Below are 16,907 nucleotides of genomic sequence, written 5' to 3' on the forward strand. Positions count from 1 at the left end.
TAGACGACTTCCCCCTACGTTATTTCTTTGCGGAGAATCCGACCAGATTCTATGTGAAACAGACTTTATCATTCAAAAATTACAAAATTATGATAACGTCTTAAACTAGTTTTTAATGTGTTTTATTCTCATAGGAAATTAAAATAAAATGAGCAATAGATGTAGAACTTTCAACTTTTTTAGATGCTATGAAGAACTTTACCCAGTATGACAAATTGGCTTAATCATATCACCTACAAACTTTATATTGGTTTTATTATCCTTTATCTACCAACACTGTTGGTGCAAAAATATTTTTCGAACATTCTCCAAATGTTTTATATTATTATTTGTATGTTTCAGCTACCTGTCTGGGGTGAAATGTAATAAAATAAAATCAAAGTGACACATCATCAATTTCGTTTTTATATGCTGGAATATGATTGTTTTTGTATTCCGCGAATGTTAACATTAAATTTTCATCCATCCAAACATTTAGTTTCATGATATCATCTAGTAGAACTTATCCCTAAATGTATACAGCAGGACGTAACAGCTTTATTGACAGAAAAATTAGGTTTGAACAAAAACCAAAAATTATTGCATCTGGTGTTTTCATGCGTAATGGCCTTAATGGCATCATAAATTTACCGAAAGTTACAAATTTGCCTACACAGTAAACGAAAATTACCGAGTTCGGTAATTTTTTTACCGAAATCCTAACATGTGTAAATCGTTAAACTGTTTGGTAATTTTTTCGGTAAAAAATAAACGAACATCGGTAAATCGACTCTTCATTTACCGATGTTCGTTTAGTTTTTACCGAAAAAATTACCGAACAGTTTAACGATTTACACATGTTAGGATTTCGGTAAAAAAAATACCGAACTCGGTAATTTTCGTTTACTGTGTAGGTGTTGATTAGATTTTAAATACAACAAAATTTGTTGCAAGTTACATCTTTTTCTGAATAGGGTGGAAATCGCATGTTTTTAGAAAATTAAAAATTTCTGTCGCTATATTTATTATAAGTCAATGAGTTTATTAAATTGTTACGGAATCCGAAAGAAATGACCGACCTGGAACTTTGGCGACGACTTTTAGCATGAAAACACGGACACGAATTGGAACTTGGAATGTTTTAACCCTTGCCCAACAAGGCAAGCTGCCTCAACTTGCTAGAGAAGCTAGCCGCCTCAAGCTTGAAATTCTTTGACTAAGCGAATTCCGTTGGCCTAACGCTGGAGAATACAAGACACAGTCCGGGCAAGTGCTGCTTTACTCTGGCATACGAGGAGAACATGCTACTCGGGAACGAGGAGTTGGTTTTCTGTTAAGCCCGCAGGCCCATGGGCTCTCATTAGATGGCAACCGATAAACGAAAGAATAATCGTAGCCAGATTCAGAACACGGGTTAGAAACCTTACAATGGTCCAGCGTTATGCGCCAACTGACGTTGCCGATTTGCAGGAGAAAGAGCAGTTTTACAATCAATTAAACAGCTTAGTTGAGAAAATTCCAAAGGGTGACATTCAAATCCACTTAGGCGACTTCAACGTAAAGATTGGCTCCGATAATCAGCACTTTAAGGGCATCATGGGGCGCCATGGTCTAGGACAGATGAGCGAAAACGAAGAGCTGTTTTTAGAATTTTGTGACAACAACAACATGATGATCGGTGGATCGCTCTTCCCCCATCGACCAGCATATAAAGTCACTTGGGTATCCCGAGATGGTCGAACAGAATATCATATTCATCTGCATCAGTCGAAATTGGAGAAGGGGCCTTCTTGATGTCCGCAACAAACGAAGCGCAGACATTGCATCTGATCATCACCTCGTCCTTGGTGAGATGCGACTGAGAGTCGCGCGTGTCCAGCGGCGAGAGGAGAAAGTCGAATGTCGATACGACGTCCGCAGATTAGAGAATCCAGAGGTGAAAAAATCATAGGTACGTTGAACAGCTTGAATCCCAAGCCTCGGAGCTGCCGACAGACGGAACAATCGAAGAACAGTGGTGTGGAATCAAGAATGCCTTTATCATGACGAGCCTTGATAGCTTGATACTATCGGTAAAGCTTGTGGAAGAAGAAGTGAATGGATGTCAGAGATGAAACCTGGAGCATGATCGATGATCGGAGAAAGGCAAAAGTCCAAATTTAGCAGGCATGTACCAGGTCAGCCAAAGCAGCCGCCCGCTTACGATATGCTGAGCTGGAAAATGCAGTTAAACGAGCTTGTAGACGAAACAGAAGAGCCTGTACAAACTCCCTAGCCGAAGAGGGAGAAAGAGCCGCCGCCATTGGAGATATCCGATTACTATATGACATTTCACGCCGCCTTAGTGGTGCAAGGACTAATGCTAGAAAGCCGGTAAAAGACCGAGCAGGACAGTTATTGACCGATCAGCTCAAACGATGGACTGAGCACTTCGGACAACTCTTCCGAGTCGCAAAAAGCGATGGCCAACGAAACCCGCAGCTCGAGGCGCCAACAGTAAGCCGAATAAATGGCGTCAACTCGGAAGCGCCCTCGCTCGCTGAAATACAATCGGCAATGTTCAAAGCCGATCCTCCCAAGTAACACAGATTATGCCAACTAGCATTAGGAAGTTTTATTATGGTTTAATTATGGCATTTTTTGTGCAGCTCGTTTTATGGCGGTTTTATTATGGTCATGCAGAATGCTTATAATTTTTTTTCGACCATATGTTTTCAGATGGTTTTGAAAACGCTAATAAAACTTTTATTAAACATACTGTTTTAGTTATTTTGAAAGAGTTATGAATGCTCTTTTTAAACTATAATAAAACACAAACCTAGAAGTTTGCTCCAAGCTTTCTTTTGCATGCTCTATAATAGCACTCAGTGCATGATTATTAAACCGCCATAAAACTTAGTGACAGTTCTGGATCAAGATGTCAAAACAGGACACGCTCAGATTAGATAGCACATATTTGAATTGGAATTCCCATTTTAACACATTTTTGGTAAGTTATGCGTGTTGGTTTTGAGTTAAAATTAAAAAAATACATCTTTGAAAACTTAAAATCACCGAAAGTGGTATGAATATCTTTACAATATGAGTATTGAGTGAAAGGGCCCAAATAGTAGGAAAAAAATTGTTGCTTGACGCCATCATTAATTCAAGATGGCGGCTTCCGCTTTTATTTTCAAAGCTGTAAATTACTGAAAATATCGTGAAACCTTCACAATATGTTTATTAGGTGAAAGTAATAAACGAGTAGAAGTCAAATTTCGTTGCCTGTCGCCATCTTAAATCCAAGATGACGGCTACCACTCAACTTGAAAATACTGTAAATGACTGAAAATCGCATAAAACCTATATTAAAGGGGTATAAGTTGAAAGAAATCAACCGGTAGAAGTTGAATTTCGCTATCTGACGCCATCTTGAAATTTAAGATGGCGGCTTCCGCTAAACTTTAAAATGTAGTGAATGACTTAAAATGACATGAAACCCAGGTGGTAGTGGGCGAAAGGGTTTAACGAGTAGAAGTCGAATATTGCTATCTTACGCCATCTTGAAATCCAAGATGTTTAGCTTTCTATAAACTTTAAAAATGCTCTAAATCATTGAATATCGAATGAAACCTTCAAAATATGGGTGTTTGTCAATTGGGATAAGCTATAAAAAATTTATTTTTGCATTCTGACGCTATCTTGAAATCCAAGATGGTGGCTTCAGCTGAACTTAAAAATACTGTAAATGAATGAAAATAGCATGAAACTCACAAATATATTGTATTGGGTGCTAAGGCTAAATGATAGAAGTCAAATTTCTCTTTTCGCGTTTCTCTGAAAATCTGTAAGTGACTGAAAACCCCACATAAACCACCACAATACAGACCCCGTTCGTTTTTGGCAACATTCGATTTTGGCAACATCGAATTTGGCACATGTGCCTAAATCAGATGGTTAACAGCAACAACATAACCTTATAGTTTTCGCTAGAATAAGACCAATACAATTGAAACATAATAGCATGATAGGAATAATAGAATTACATAAATGGCAAAAAAAACAAAAACTATAAACAAAACAAGAAAAGTTCTAAATGCATTAGAAACATAATGGAAAAATAATAAAAGTGATTTAAAATGATCTAAATTGTCTTAAAAAAGTAGTTTCAATGTAGTATTACGTGAAAAAAGTTGTGTTCAAGCGATTTTCATTGATTAACAGCATTTTAAATTCAGTGGAAGCTGCCATCTTGGATTTCAAGATGGCGTCGGAAAGAAAAAAATCGACTTCTAGTTTAGCCCTTTCACCCAATACCCGTACAGTGGTGGTTTAATGCGACTTTTTGTCAGCATTAAGTATTAAAAGTTAAGTGGATGCCGCCATCTTGAATTTCAAGCCCTTTCACCCGATACCCATTTTGTTGGGGTTTCATGCGATTTCAAGTCATTTACACCATTTTAAAGTTCAGCGGAAGCCGTCATCTTGGAATTCAAGATGGCGTCAGACAACGAAATTTGACTTCAACTCATGATTTATTCCACGGGTCATTCAAAACCAATCCCTTTTCATTCAAAAAGTCTGTCCTCATTTACTGTACTAATGATCAACAACTCAGAAATGAGGAACTCAACCTTAGCGTGTAATTGGTTGGCTCGCGAGAGAAACGTCAAATCGTAGCTTTTTTTGGGGTCATCATTAAACCATAATAAAACTATGAATTAACTCACGCCATGTTGGTTGCAAAATCGAAGGGCACAAAATGACGCCATGTTGATGGATTCACAATGCAAGCAATGGAAAATATTTTTTCAGGCCTTTTTCCATCAATTCCATCATGATTGATCATCAGATTTGACGAGGCGCATTTATTTTAAGATACTATTTCATATACATTTTACCTAAAATCTTGACTGGCAGTAGAAAAGACGCTCAATATATGGTTAAAACATTGGTTTTTTAGCTATTAATTTTACCAGATCATATCTGAATAATGCAATCGTCATTCATCAACCATTATGGTTGCTGGAAAAAATAAAAAAAACTCCGAGAACTGACAGAACCGAAAAAAAACAAAAAATTCTAACATGTTTAATAATAGCTTTTTAAAAGCTTTGGTGACCAACATTGATGACCAACAATTATATGTCGTGATGACGTTTCTAGGGTAGGGCCAAATAGCCTGATTTTGGCTTTATTAGAGTCCAGGTGATGTTATAGAATGCGCTTTAGCTTTTTATGAAGATTAATGCGATAGTCCAAACGATATTTTGCTGACCATAATAAAGCTTAAATTGTTACTTGGGCTGCCTTATCAGCACAAATGTTGCACCGTATTTTCGCTGACATCTGGGATACTGCAACATTCCCGGCCGACTGGGTGCAGGGTATCTTCGTAAAGGTCCCGCAGAAAGGAGACCTGACTGAGTGCGGTAACTGGCGAGGCATAACGTTGATCTGTATAACCATCAAAGTACTCTGCAAAGTGATCCTGAACAGGATCCAGGAGAAAATCGACGCTACACTCCGACGGCAACAAGCTGGATTCCGATCCGGACGATCATGTGTGGACCACATCACAACGCTATGAATAATACTGGAACAAATCAACGAATTCCAGGACTCTCTTCTGCTGGTGATCGTTGATTTCGAAAAAGCATTTGACCGATTGAACCATGAAAACATCTGGGCGGCTCTAAGGCGACAAGGAGTCCCAGAGAAACTAGTCCATCTCATCAAAGCACAGTACGAGGCATTTTCGTGCGAGGTCTTGCACGACGGTTTCTTGTCCGATCCAATCCCGATAACTGATGGAGTGAGACAAGGATTTATTTTATCACTGCTACTTTTTCTAATCGTAATGGATGAGATGCTGACTGGATCGATCGAGTGTGCACCGAACTAAGGATTGCCGTGGAATCCATCAACAATGAAGCAACTGAACGACCTTGACCTGGCTGACGATATTGTTTTGCTCGCAGGTCTCAAAATCAATGTCGGAAAGACCAAGCCGATGGAGATCAACACAGGAAATCCCTCCAGCTGCATGGTAGCTGGGCAACAGGTTTAGAAAGTATAGTGCTTCCAGTATCTTGGTAGCCAGATAACGCCTGATAGTGGTACCAAGAAGGACATCGAAACCCTGATCAGAAAGGCTCGATTTGCGTTTGTGAGCCTCCGAAACATCTGGCGGTCACGCCAGATCTCTCTACGAACGACAATCCGAATCTTCAACTCAAACATCAAATCCGTATTGCTGTACGGGTGCGAAACTTGGTGCACATATGCGGTAACGACGCGAAAACTACAAGTATTTGTAAACCGCTGCCTGCGGAATATCATCGCTTGGTGGCAACTGGATCTTAAATGAGGAACTACATCGCCGGTGTCATCAAAGATGCTAGAAACCGAGATTCGGGAACGTAAGTGGAGATGGATTGGGCACACGCTGCGGAGAGATGATAACGAGGTTTGCTGAGAGTCACTTTAATAGAATCCAGAAGGACATCGAAGGAGAGGCAGACCCAGAAACTCGTGGCGGCGAAGAATGTTGACTGGGACCAATTGAAGACGCTGGCTCCGGATCGTCAACAGTGGAGATCTTTTACCACGGCCGGAGAATCGACGCGGAACCATTGATTACTCACTCAAGTACGATTAAACGGTTTAATTTCATTATTTTTTTTTATTGTTATGAGGAATGAACTCCGGAAAAAATGTAGAAATGCTGCTTTAGCATTTATACAAGGCAAGTAAAATTCATTACTCCTACATTTGCTACTATTTCGTATACTGTATGAAAAATGATGAATCTAATGACGTATTGTAATACCTGATTTAAATATGATGAATTGCTTAATTTGATTCAACATATTCTTATGTGAATTTTTCGTTGGTTTATTTAATATTGTTTTCGGAAATTATTCAGAATATGATTACTTTGATAGTTTTTTTTTCAAAAAATAACTTCTCCATGAATACTTTTAATCAACTCACCATCATCAAGCCACGAAAACGGTTCTTCAAACAGTTCCTAGTATTTCAACGACTCGAAAGATCGTTTTTTTCCACCGGACCATCTGGAGTGATTTTTAGCCTTCGAAAGGCAGAAAAAAAAACTTTGATATTATTTCCTTTTTAAATCCATGGCTTCAACTCCACCCCTAAAAGCATACCTGTCCGATTGAAGAGAAGCAATGAAAAAAAAAAACAGATTCGTTGGCGAGATGCAATAACAATAACAGCTTCACGCAACAAATTCTCAAATCCGTTTTAGATCTGTTCCTTTCGTTTGCTTTTGCTTGAACACCTGAGCAAGATCCCTGCAAGAGTCTATCGAGTGATCGTGTCTCGCTCGAGGAAGGATCACACAAAACCGGGACAAACGAAAGAAACGGTCCCTCGGGATGATGGAAGTCGTCGGATAAATAAATAAGGAGCCGAGGCCACCAGAGGCTAATGTCGAGAGAAGACGGCATGAAAAACCGTCGGCCGGTGCATCAGATACGGTAAGCCTAGAATCAAAAAGGTGATCGTAAAAGTGAAGGCTTGATAGCGGAAAAGTCAAAACCCGGTATCTGGGAAAGGAAGAAAGAATGTCCTTCTACTTTGTTTTGAGGGTGATTTTTTTTCTGGAGTCTTAGGACTGGATTTGTATCTATACAACTGCATGCATGCAATGCGAGATCTGTTTGGGGAAGGAATTAGTTAGTGAATAATTTATGTATTTGGTCACAGGTTTTCTTAAGCTTCGGGGCAAGTAGACGAAAGGATAAAAAATAAGAAAATTATCACATAAGCTAAGGAAGATTAATCTTAATAAAACGAATAATCAAAAAATTGAACAAAACCATGAAATTCTCATAAAATTTACAAAAAAACCTTATATTCAATATATTTAAACTATTTGTTAAAAAAGAAAAAAAAATATTTACACCTACAATCAAAGAGGTAAACATAAATCATAAAAGTAAAAATAATACAGTAAGCTAAATTAAAAATCATGATAAACATAAAATAAGGAAAGTTAAAAACGACCCAATCCCAACGGCTTTTTTAATCATTCATCAGTGTTATAAAAAAAATCTAGAAGTTCCACCAACAATACATTATTAGAAGGATATTCCAAGGATCATGCCACCTGTGCTGCTGCTGATGATGCTGCCTTTGTCGAGCTTATTTCAAATCATGTTATGTTATGTGAGAAATAGTAAAAGCTGCCAACAAACAATAAAAAAAACGGCTGCCTTCCCTCAGTCATAAAAGCGAATTGAATGCGAACGTATACCTACCTCTATTGAAGATGATCTTCTGAGGAATTGTTGTTTTTCAATCAAAGAAAATTTCGTCGTGAGAAAGTTCAGGATCCCTTGATAAAGGAGAAAAAAACTCGAATCAATTGTGAAAGCAACAGAATGAAGCCCATGCTTGATTTAACACACTCTGGGTGGGGTGGCTGATAATTTCTTTGAATCGACAAGGATTTAGGAAATATTTCGTGGGATGTTTAACCTGTGACAGGGGAGGTACAAATCCCACATTTTAAAAAAAATCTTAAGAACTTATTTAGCTGAGCGTCATCAAATAGTGGAATTCAATTTAAGAATTTTGAATATATAGATAACGTTGTGCAGTGAACTCATTTCATGTGATATCCATTGTTAGCAACGCATTTATTATCTTAAAAAAAAAAGATTTACATATGGGAGTTAATATTGCGAAAAGGAAAATAGATTATCAATTTTGATTTTTTTTTCTGTGGGGAAAAAAGTCCATTAAATATATTTTATTTAGTTGGGTCATTTGAGGATACATATAACATTTTTTTTAACATGTATGGCTTTAAAAAAATCCACAGATAACCAAAAGGCTAATGTATCAAAAGTTTAAGGAACATCACATTGACGTAGTCCTAAAACCTATTGGTTTCTTCAGTAGTCTCAACTCGAAAAATACGTTTTGCTTCCAACCCATCGAAAGAGGCAACTTACAACAAATTTTAAAGTCTGCTTCATTTAATATTGGAACAAATTCTTTTGCTCATTGTGGCGCTCCTAGTGGACGGATTTGGAAACTTTTTTCACCCACGTGTCGGGAAATTCATTACCTTTCACCATGTATTTATGTCATAACACCAAACGATAGCATTTTGTAAACAACCGTCATGGAAGCCGAACGGAGAGATCAAATTGTGCACAGTTTTCTTGAAAATCCATTGTTGTCGGCATCGAAGCTAACTAAACAGCTTAAAAGCCCAGAAATACCGTATGGCGTGTTATCAAGCAGTACAAGGAAACATTGACGACGGCTCGGAAGCCGCATTCGAAGCGTCGGAGTGGAACTGTCGACCGGAAACTGCGTGGGAAAGTCATCAAGGCCGTCAAGAGGAATCCCAATCTTTCAGACCGCGATTTGGCCAATAAGTTCCAGGCCGCTCACAGTACGGTGAAGGAATAAGGTCATTCCGAGCCAGCAAACAGCCAAATCGGACGCTGAAGCAGAACAATGTGGCCAGAATCCGTGCTCGAAAGCTGTACGACCAAGTGCTGACCAAGTTCGACGGATGTATTCTGATGGACGATGAGACCTACGTGAAGGCGGACTTTGGGCAAATCCCAGGTCAAAAATTTTATTTGGCGACGGCTCGGGGGGATGTTCCCGCAAAATTTAAGTTCGTGTTTGCGGATAAATTCATCCGCAAGTACATGATTTGGCAGGGGATATGCAGTTGTGGACAGAAAACCAAAGTCTTTCTCACTGACAAGACAATGACATCAGAAGTCTACAAAAAAGAGTGCCTACAGAAACGGATTCTGCCGTTTATTCGTGCCCACGACCGTCCAGTAATGTTTTGGCCGGACCTCGCAAGCTGCCATTACAGCAAAACGGTTATGGAATGGTACGCAACGAACGGGGTCAGCGTAATACCGAAGGACCTCAACCCCCCAAACTGCCCCCAGTTCCGGCCGATAGAGAAATACTGGGCAATCACGAAGCGGAGGCTTAAGGCAAAGGGAAAACTTGTTAGGAACATGACTCAAATAAAGAACTGGTGGAATCAAATCGCCAAAACGGTGGACGAAAAGGGTGTGCGCCGCCTAATGTATCGTATTACGGGAAAAGTACGAGAATTTCTTCGAAACAGCAATGAACAATTTTTTTAATTTTTTTTTATGAAAGAGTAAAGAAAATGCTACATTTGTATGAAAAACAAATTATGAATTCGTTAATAAATGACTGAACTACACGCAATTGTTTGTGTTCCAATATTAAATGAAGCAGACTTTATTTTTATTTAAAAAAATCTGAAGAAAACCCATGGATATTTATCCACAAATACCGTAAGGCATAAAACAAAATTGTGATCATTTTGAACCCTAAATGTATGCAGAATATTTATGATTCTTCTAATATCAGTTTTATTGTCGGACAACGAGTAAAATTTGATTTGGATAAAATAAAAAAAACTACTGAAACTGTTAGTTTTTTGCTTAGTTCGAATAAAATTTTATACCCTTTCTGTCACTAAAACTGATACAAGAAAAATGATAAAGCTGATGCATACATTTAGGGGCGAAATAATTACGTTTTACCTTTCTTACAGAAAGGTATAGTAATCGGTGGAATTGGTAGATCATTTTTCAAATCACTACTTAATAAAGATGATCAAAAATACGACGTCATATTTATCATGACAGGCATGACAGACGATGGGTGCGCTCGCTTGAAATTTCCCAAGAGGGGGCGTTGTTTACAAAATTACAAACATTACTTAAATGCGAAAAGTAAAAAGTTGATGTTGTCAACATTGCAGATTTGAATAATTAACCTGTCATAATATTTGAGTTAGTGTTGTATTCCGGTTCCGCTTTTGGCTGAATCGGATCAACAATATCGGGTTGAGTTCCCGTGTCATAGTTGAACAAAATGGATAGCACCAAGGGGAATAACCCCGAAGTTCAATGTGTCAATCATAGGGACTTGATTCTCGCATCGAAAATTATGATAACGATTGTTAGTCCCATCCTTCACCCAACGATAGATTCTCAAGCACAGATTGCTCTGAGAAGGAGAAAACAACTCGCGGACAAAATTGAAAAAAAATGACGAAATTTGACAAAGTTGACAAAGCTGTAGAATTGCAAAAATTGTAAACATTGAAAAAATTGTAAAACTTGTAAAAATTGTAAAAATAGTAAAAATTGTGGAAATTGTAAAAATTGGAAAAATTCTTAAAATTGTAAAAATTTTAAAATTGAAAAAATGTAAAAATTGTAGAAATTCTGAAAATTGTAAAACTTGTAAAAATTGTAAAAATTGTAAAAATTGTTAAAATTGTAAAAATTGTAAAAATTGTTAAAATTGTAAAAATTGTGAAAAACGTAAAAAATGTAAAATTTGTAAAAATTGTAAAAATAGAAAAATTGTAAAAATAGTAAAAATTGTAAAAATTGTAAAAATTGTAAAAATTGTAAAAATTGTAAAAATTGTAAAAATTGTAAAAATTGTAAAAATTGTAAAAATTGTAAAAATTGTAAAAATTGTAAAAATTGTAAAAATTGTAAAAATTGTAAAAATTGTAAAAATTGTAAAAATTGTAAAAATTGTAAAAATTGTAAAAATTGTAAAAATTGTAAAAATTGTAAAAATTGTAAAAATTGTAAAAATTGTAAAAATTGTAAAAATTGTAAAAATTGTAAAAATTGTAAAAATTGTAAAAATTGTAAAAATTGTAAAAATTGTAAAAATTGTAAAAATTGTAAAAATTGTAAAAATTGTAAAAATTGTAAAAATTGTAAAAATTGTAAAAATTGTAAAAATTGTAAAAATTGTAAAAATTGTAAAAATTGTAAAAATTGTAAAAATTGTAAAACTTGTAAAAATTGTAAAAATTGTAAAAATTGTAAAAATTGTAAAAATTGTAAAAATTGTAAAAATTGTAAAAATTGTAAAAATTGTAAAAATTGTAAAAATTGTAAAAATTGTAAAAATTGTAAAAATTGTAAAAATTGTAAAAATTGTGAAAATTAATAAAATTATCAAAATTAACAAAATTGACAAAATTGACAAAATTGACAAAATTGACAAAATTGACAAAATTGACAAAATTGACAAAATTGACAAAATTGACAAAATTGACCGAATTGACAAAATTGACCGAATTGACAAAATTGACAAAATTGACAAAATTGACAAAATTGACAAAATTGACAAAATTGACAAAATTGACAAAATTGACCGAATTGACAAAATTGACAAAATTGACAAAATTGACAAAATTGACAAAATTGACAAAATTGACAAAATTGACAAAATTGACAAAATTTACAAAATTGACAAAATTGACAAAATTGACAAAATTTACAAAATTGACAAAATTGACAAAATTGACGAAATTGACAAAATTGACAAAATTGACAAAATAAAGCTTTTTTACTCCTGGACCTGATGGAATTCCGGCTGTTATTTACAGTCGATGCATCGAAGCTCTCTCGTTGCCGCTAGCCCAAATCTATAACCGATCATTTCAACAACGTAATTCCCGGACTATTGGAAAAATTCCTTCATGTTTCCTGTCTTCAAAAATGGCGAACGACGAAATGTGAAGCAATATCGAGGCATTACGAGTTTATCGGCAGGATCCAAGCTTTTCGAAATTGTTGTAAGTCAAGCCCTCTTACGCGCTTCCTCACATTATATTGCCGCTGAACAGCATGGGTTTATGCCTGGCAGATCGGTGAGTACCAATCTTTTAGAGTACACTTCGTTTTGTCTGAACCAAATGGAAAGAAAAAAAAACAGGTCGATGCTATCTATATACACCGATATCAAAGCGGCATTCGATACGATTGATCACGGAATCTTACTCGCTAAGCTAGCTAAGCTTGGTATTCATGACAACATGGTCTCTTGGTTGAAATCATTCCTCACTGAGCGGTGTATTGAGCCTCAGAAATCTTCATAAATTCCAGCTTATGGAAGTACATCTTCAGAATTTGGCAGTGTTTTCTATTCAGGTACCTATAATCACCTATAATCACAGGTTTCCTTCAGAAATTATTCTGCATATTTTTTTGTTTACTTTACTTATCTCAGGATTCAAACCGAGAACTTCAGTGGAAAACTTGAATCAGATTCGCATGAATTGCATTATCAATATATTTCAATGACTCTCTCTGATATACATATTAGGGTCATTCAAAAATCGATATATAAATTCTGTTAGAGTCTCTCGCTCTTACATATCAAGTTCAATAATCGATACTTTTCTAAATCTCGCGCTTTCGCATTTCACAAGCCAAGCACACGTTGCTCAAAATCTACAATTAAAAACTTCCATTTTAATGAGAGAAATATTCTACAGGCTTCAAACCGAAGATTTTTTTTCTTTTTTTTTTATCTGCCGTCTCAGGATTTCAACCGAGAGCAAGGCAGTTTTTAATGAAAATTGTTTGGAGAACTTACGAAAATTGTCGATTACATTTGCTAAGAGTCTCTCGCTCTTGCAATTGCAACGGCTCAGAGTACTCTCGCTCTGCCTTTAATTCTTTTACTGAGGCTCAGAGATCTCTCGCTCTGCCTCCATTTCTATCACGTTCCTGTTTTCAACTCAGAGTTCTCTCGCTCTGCCATATTTTAACAAATCTTCGTCGTCCTCGAAATTTTCGTCAGTTCTCAAACATTTCCAATTTCACTTCAATCGACTTTTGAGCACTAGATTTCCTACCGAGCTGTTCGAATACCGACGGCGCCATTGTCGTTGTCGTGTCCTGCGCTTATTTTGCGACCCGTAACTTTCTTCCAGTAAATTGAATAATGCTAAAAACACAAACGTCTAAAGCAAGCGTCGAAACTAGAATGACGGGTTAAGCTCCGTTCCAATAAACTCCAGGTCGTTTGTCCTTTTTCCTCACACCTTTCTCTTTTATTCTCCCATATTTTCAAGCAAAAGCTCTTTCCCAAAGCTTCCCAGAGTAAATGAAATCTTCGCTCAAAACACTGATACAAATCCGTTTATGATATTACTTTGAAATAGTTCAGGATCAATTAATTCAAAATAGTTAATATTATTTTCTAACATTTCTCATTCACTACAGTCGTGTCCTGCGCTTTTTCGCGACCCGGAATGTCCTTCCGGTAATCCGAACAATGTCAAAAACCCGAACGTCTAAAGCAAGCGTCAAGCAAGCTTCTAACAGAAAATGAAATCTTCGTTCAAAACACTGATACAAATCGATTCATGATACTACTTTGAAATAGTTCAAGATCCGATCATTCAACATAATATTATTTTCTATCTTTTCTCATTCACTACAGAACCAAAATAGGATATGCTGATGATCTGAAACTATTCGTTCCAGTTGAATCCACTGTCGACTGTGCACATCTTCAATCTTTACTAGATCACTTTGGTGAATGGTGTAGACTTAATAAGCTATCAGTCAGCGTCTCCAAGTGCTCCGTTATAACATTCCATAGAAAGAAAACGCCAATTTTATATGATTATAACATCGATAACCAGTGCCTTGACAGGGTATTTGAAGTTGACGACCTTGGAGTTATCCTCGATGCTCAGCTTACGTTCGATAGTCAACGAACTTCAGGCGAATATAAGAATATAAGAAAGGCGAATCGTCAGCTTGGCTTCATCTCCAAAGAAGCACGAGAGTTCAGAGACCCATTGTGTTTGAAGTCACTCTACTGCGCACTTGTCCGGTCAGTTACAGAACATGCTGCAATTGTTTGGGCTCCCTATCAGTTATGATGGATTTTGCGAATCGAGCGTGTACAGAAGCGTTTTGTTAGATTCGCTTTACGACATCTACCCTGGCGTAATCCTGAAAACCTTCCCGCATATTCCGATCGGTGCCAGCTTCTGGGATAAGAAACATTGGAACGCCGCCGAAAAACTCAACAGGCATCATTCATCGCTAAAATACTGAATGGAGAAATTCAGTCGCCAAACCTGCTAGGAATGCTCTGAACTTTAATGCTCCTTCGAGGACTTTACGTCATCACTCTTTGCTATCGAATCGAACCCACCGAACATCCAACGGCCATAATGAACCAGTGAGTGAAATGTTGCGTACGTTCCAGATTGCTGAGCATCTACATCAATTGGGGGAGCCATATAGCCGATTCATCAACCGAGTACGCCAGTCTTCATTGTTTCGTGTTATCTAATTGTTTCGTATAGATCCTTAGTATAGATAATTCATTAAAACAAAAATATTCTATGAATAAAACTTAATAATAATAATAATAATAAAATTGACAAAATTGACAAATTTGACAAAATTGACCAAATTGAAATCGATCAATGATTTTTCTTATGGTGATTCTTCAAAAGATAATCTTATGGCATACGTAATAATATTTTCAAACTAATAGAATACAGATGATACAACAAATAGAACGGTTTCATCAGTCCCCAGGTTAAATGAGATCGTTTCGAGGAATTTAAACAATTGAGTTTATTTTTTTGTTCAATAATTTATTACCTACAAACAATGATACGAATAAATAAAGCACTCGTCAAAATATCGAACTCTTAATGCACGGAATAATGATGTGAGACATCATGCACGTCGATATGACCCTCAGCATGTTCATGATGATAAGGATAATGATGCTCATAGTGATGGTACGGATAATGATGCTCGTAGTGATGGGGATAATGGTGATCATAGTGGTGATGCGGATAGTGGTGCTCGTAATGATGGTAGTACGGATCGTGATGATGATAGTAATGCGGATAGTGGTGTCCATGATGATGGTGATGTCCGTAATGATGTCCTAAGTCTAGAACTTGTGGAAAAAGCAAAACAAAACATAAAGATCATATTAACTTCTTGTCATTCGAATACGACTGATCCAAAACTTACGGGCTCCAAGCAAACTCCTTGCGATGCGTTGCCCAAAATGGGGCGTCGTTTCCGTGCGGCTTTTATCATCGGTTTCCGCTTCCTGGACCGATCGTCGATGCACCATGCGAGATTCACTTCGTTGTGATCCAAGCACAATGCAAGCAATCAACGCTAGACCAACTACGGCACGTGGCTTCATTTTTTCGGCAGTTGTTCACATTTGAGACACACAAATGCAAATGAAACAAACATCGCCAAAAATTTTACTTTTATAAACCTGACCATGGGCTGTCGTGTCAAGTGTAATTACCGAAGATGACACTTCCTCGATGCTCACTGGACTTACATGGTGTAGCGATATGCCAAAAGTTGAACGATCATGTTCCTAATTCGTTGGGGTGGTTGGAAAATCATTTCAGAAGGTTGTGTTTTCCACAGTGTAGGAAAAAGTAAACAAGCTCTTTTATTCATTTATTTATTGCTATCGCAAGAATTTTTATTTCGAGAAAATGCAACACCCATTGCTTAAAATGTTTGTTTGGTTAATTTAAAATGTATCCATTTTTAAAAAGCCACAGCCGGCAGCATTTTCCAAAGCATTTACAAAATCGAACCACCCTCTCAGCTCGGTTAGTTAACCAAAGCCCTACTGATGCATTGCACGCTACTGTTGAGATGATAGTTTGGCCCGAAAAAAGCAACTTTAGCACTCAAATTGTCCGGAAGAATAGTCCAGCACGGAAATCTTAGATTAACGTCTCATCTTCCTCCAAACGTGTATGGAAAGTTAATAAAGCGCTAAAAAAATTTCTTCTTGTCTGCACGCTTTCAATTTCATTTTCACCTCATAGCATTGGGAGTATTGTTGAGTTTAATGGTTTAAGACTAATAAAATCAAGAAAGTATCTAATCTAATCATCATCTAATTTTAGTACCTATAAATTTCATACATGATTAGCCGTTTATTCCCTATGATACAATCTTCGGGATTGGCAGGATCTCCAATCCCGAAGATAAGATATATTATAAAAACAAAAAATATTTCATTATCGTCATATGCAGGACCGTTAATTAAAATTGACA

At 36.6% G+C, this 16,907-nt stretch overlaps 1 protein-coding gene across 2 annotated transcripts; it reads right to left on the reverse strand.

The window, feature by feature from the left end:
• Positions 1-15,492: 15,492 nt before the first annotated feature.
• Positions 15,493-16,048, reverse strand: LOC129741025 (uncharacterized histidine-rich protein DDB_G0274557-like). Of its 2 annotated transcripts, none has more exons than XM_055732716.1 (2): positions 15,843-16,048; positions 15,493-15,759 (listed from the first exon to the last, which is right to left on the reverse strand). In XM_055732716.1, exons 1-2 carry the CDS (start codon positions 16,021-16,023, stop codon positions 15,509-15,511), a joined length of 432 nt encoding a protein of 143 aa, XP_055588691.1. In that variant the 5' UTR covers positions 16,024-16,048; the 3' UTR covers positions 15,493-15,508. The 2 variants fall into 2 exon arrangements, with proteins under 2 accessions (XP_055588691.1, XP_055588690.1); XM_055732715.1 differs by having other exon boundaries at positions 15,493-15,765.
• Positions 16,049-16,907: the final 859 nt, after the last annotated feature.

This window comes from Uranotaenia lowii, chromosome 2, assembly GCF_029784155.1.
Source record: "Uranotaenia lowii strain MFRU-FL chromosome 2, ASM2978415v1, whole genome shotgun sequence".
Taxonomy (NCBI): domain Eukaryota; kingdom Metazoa; phylum Arthropoda; class Insecta; order Diptera; family Culicidae; genus Uranotaenia; species Uranotaenia lowii.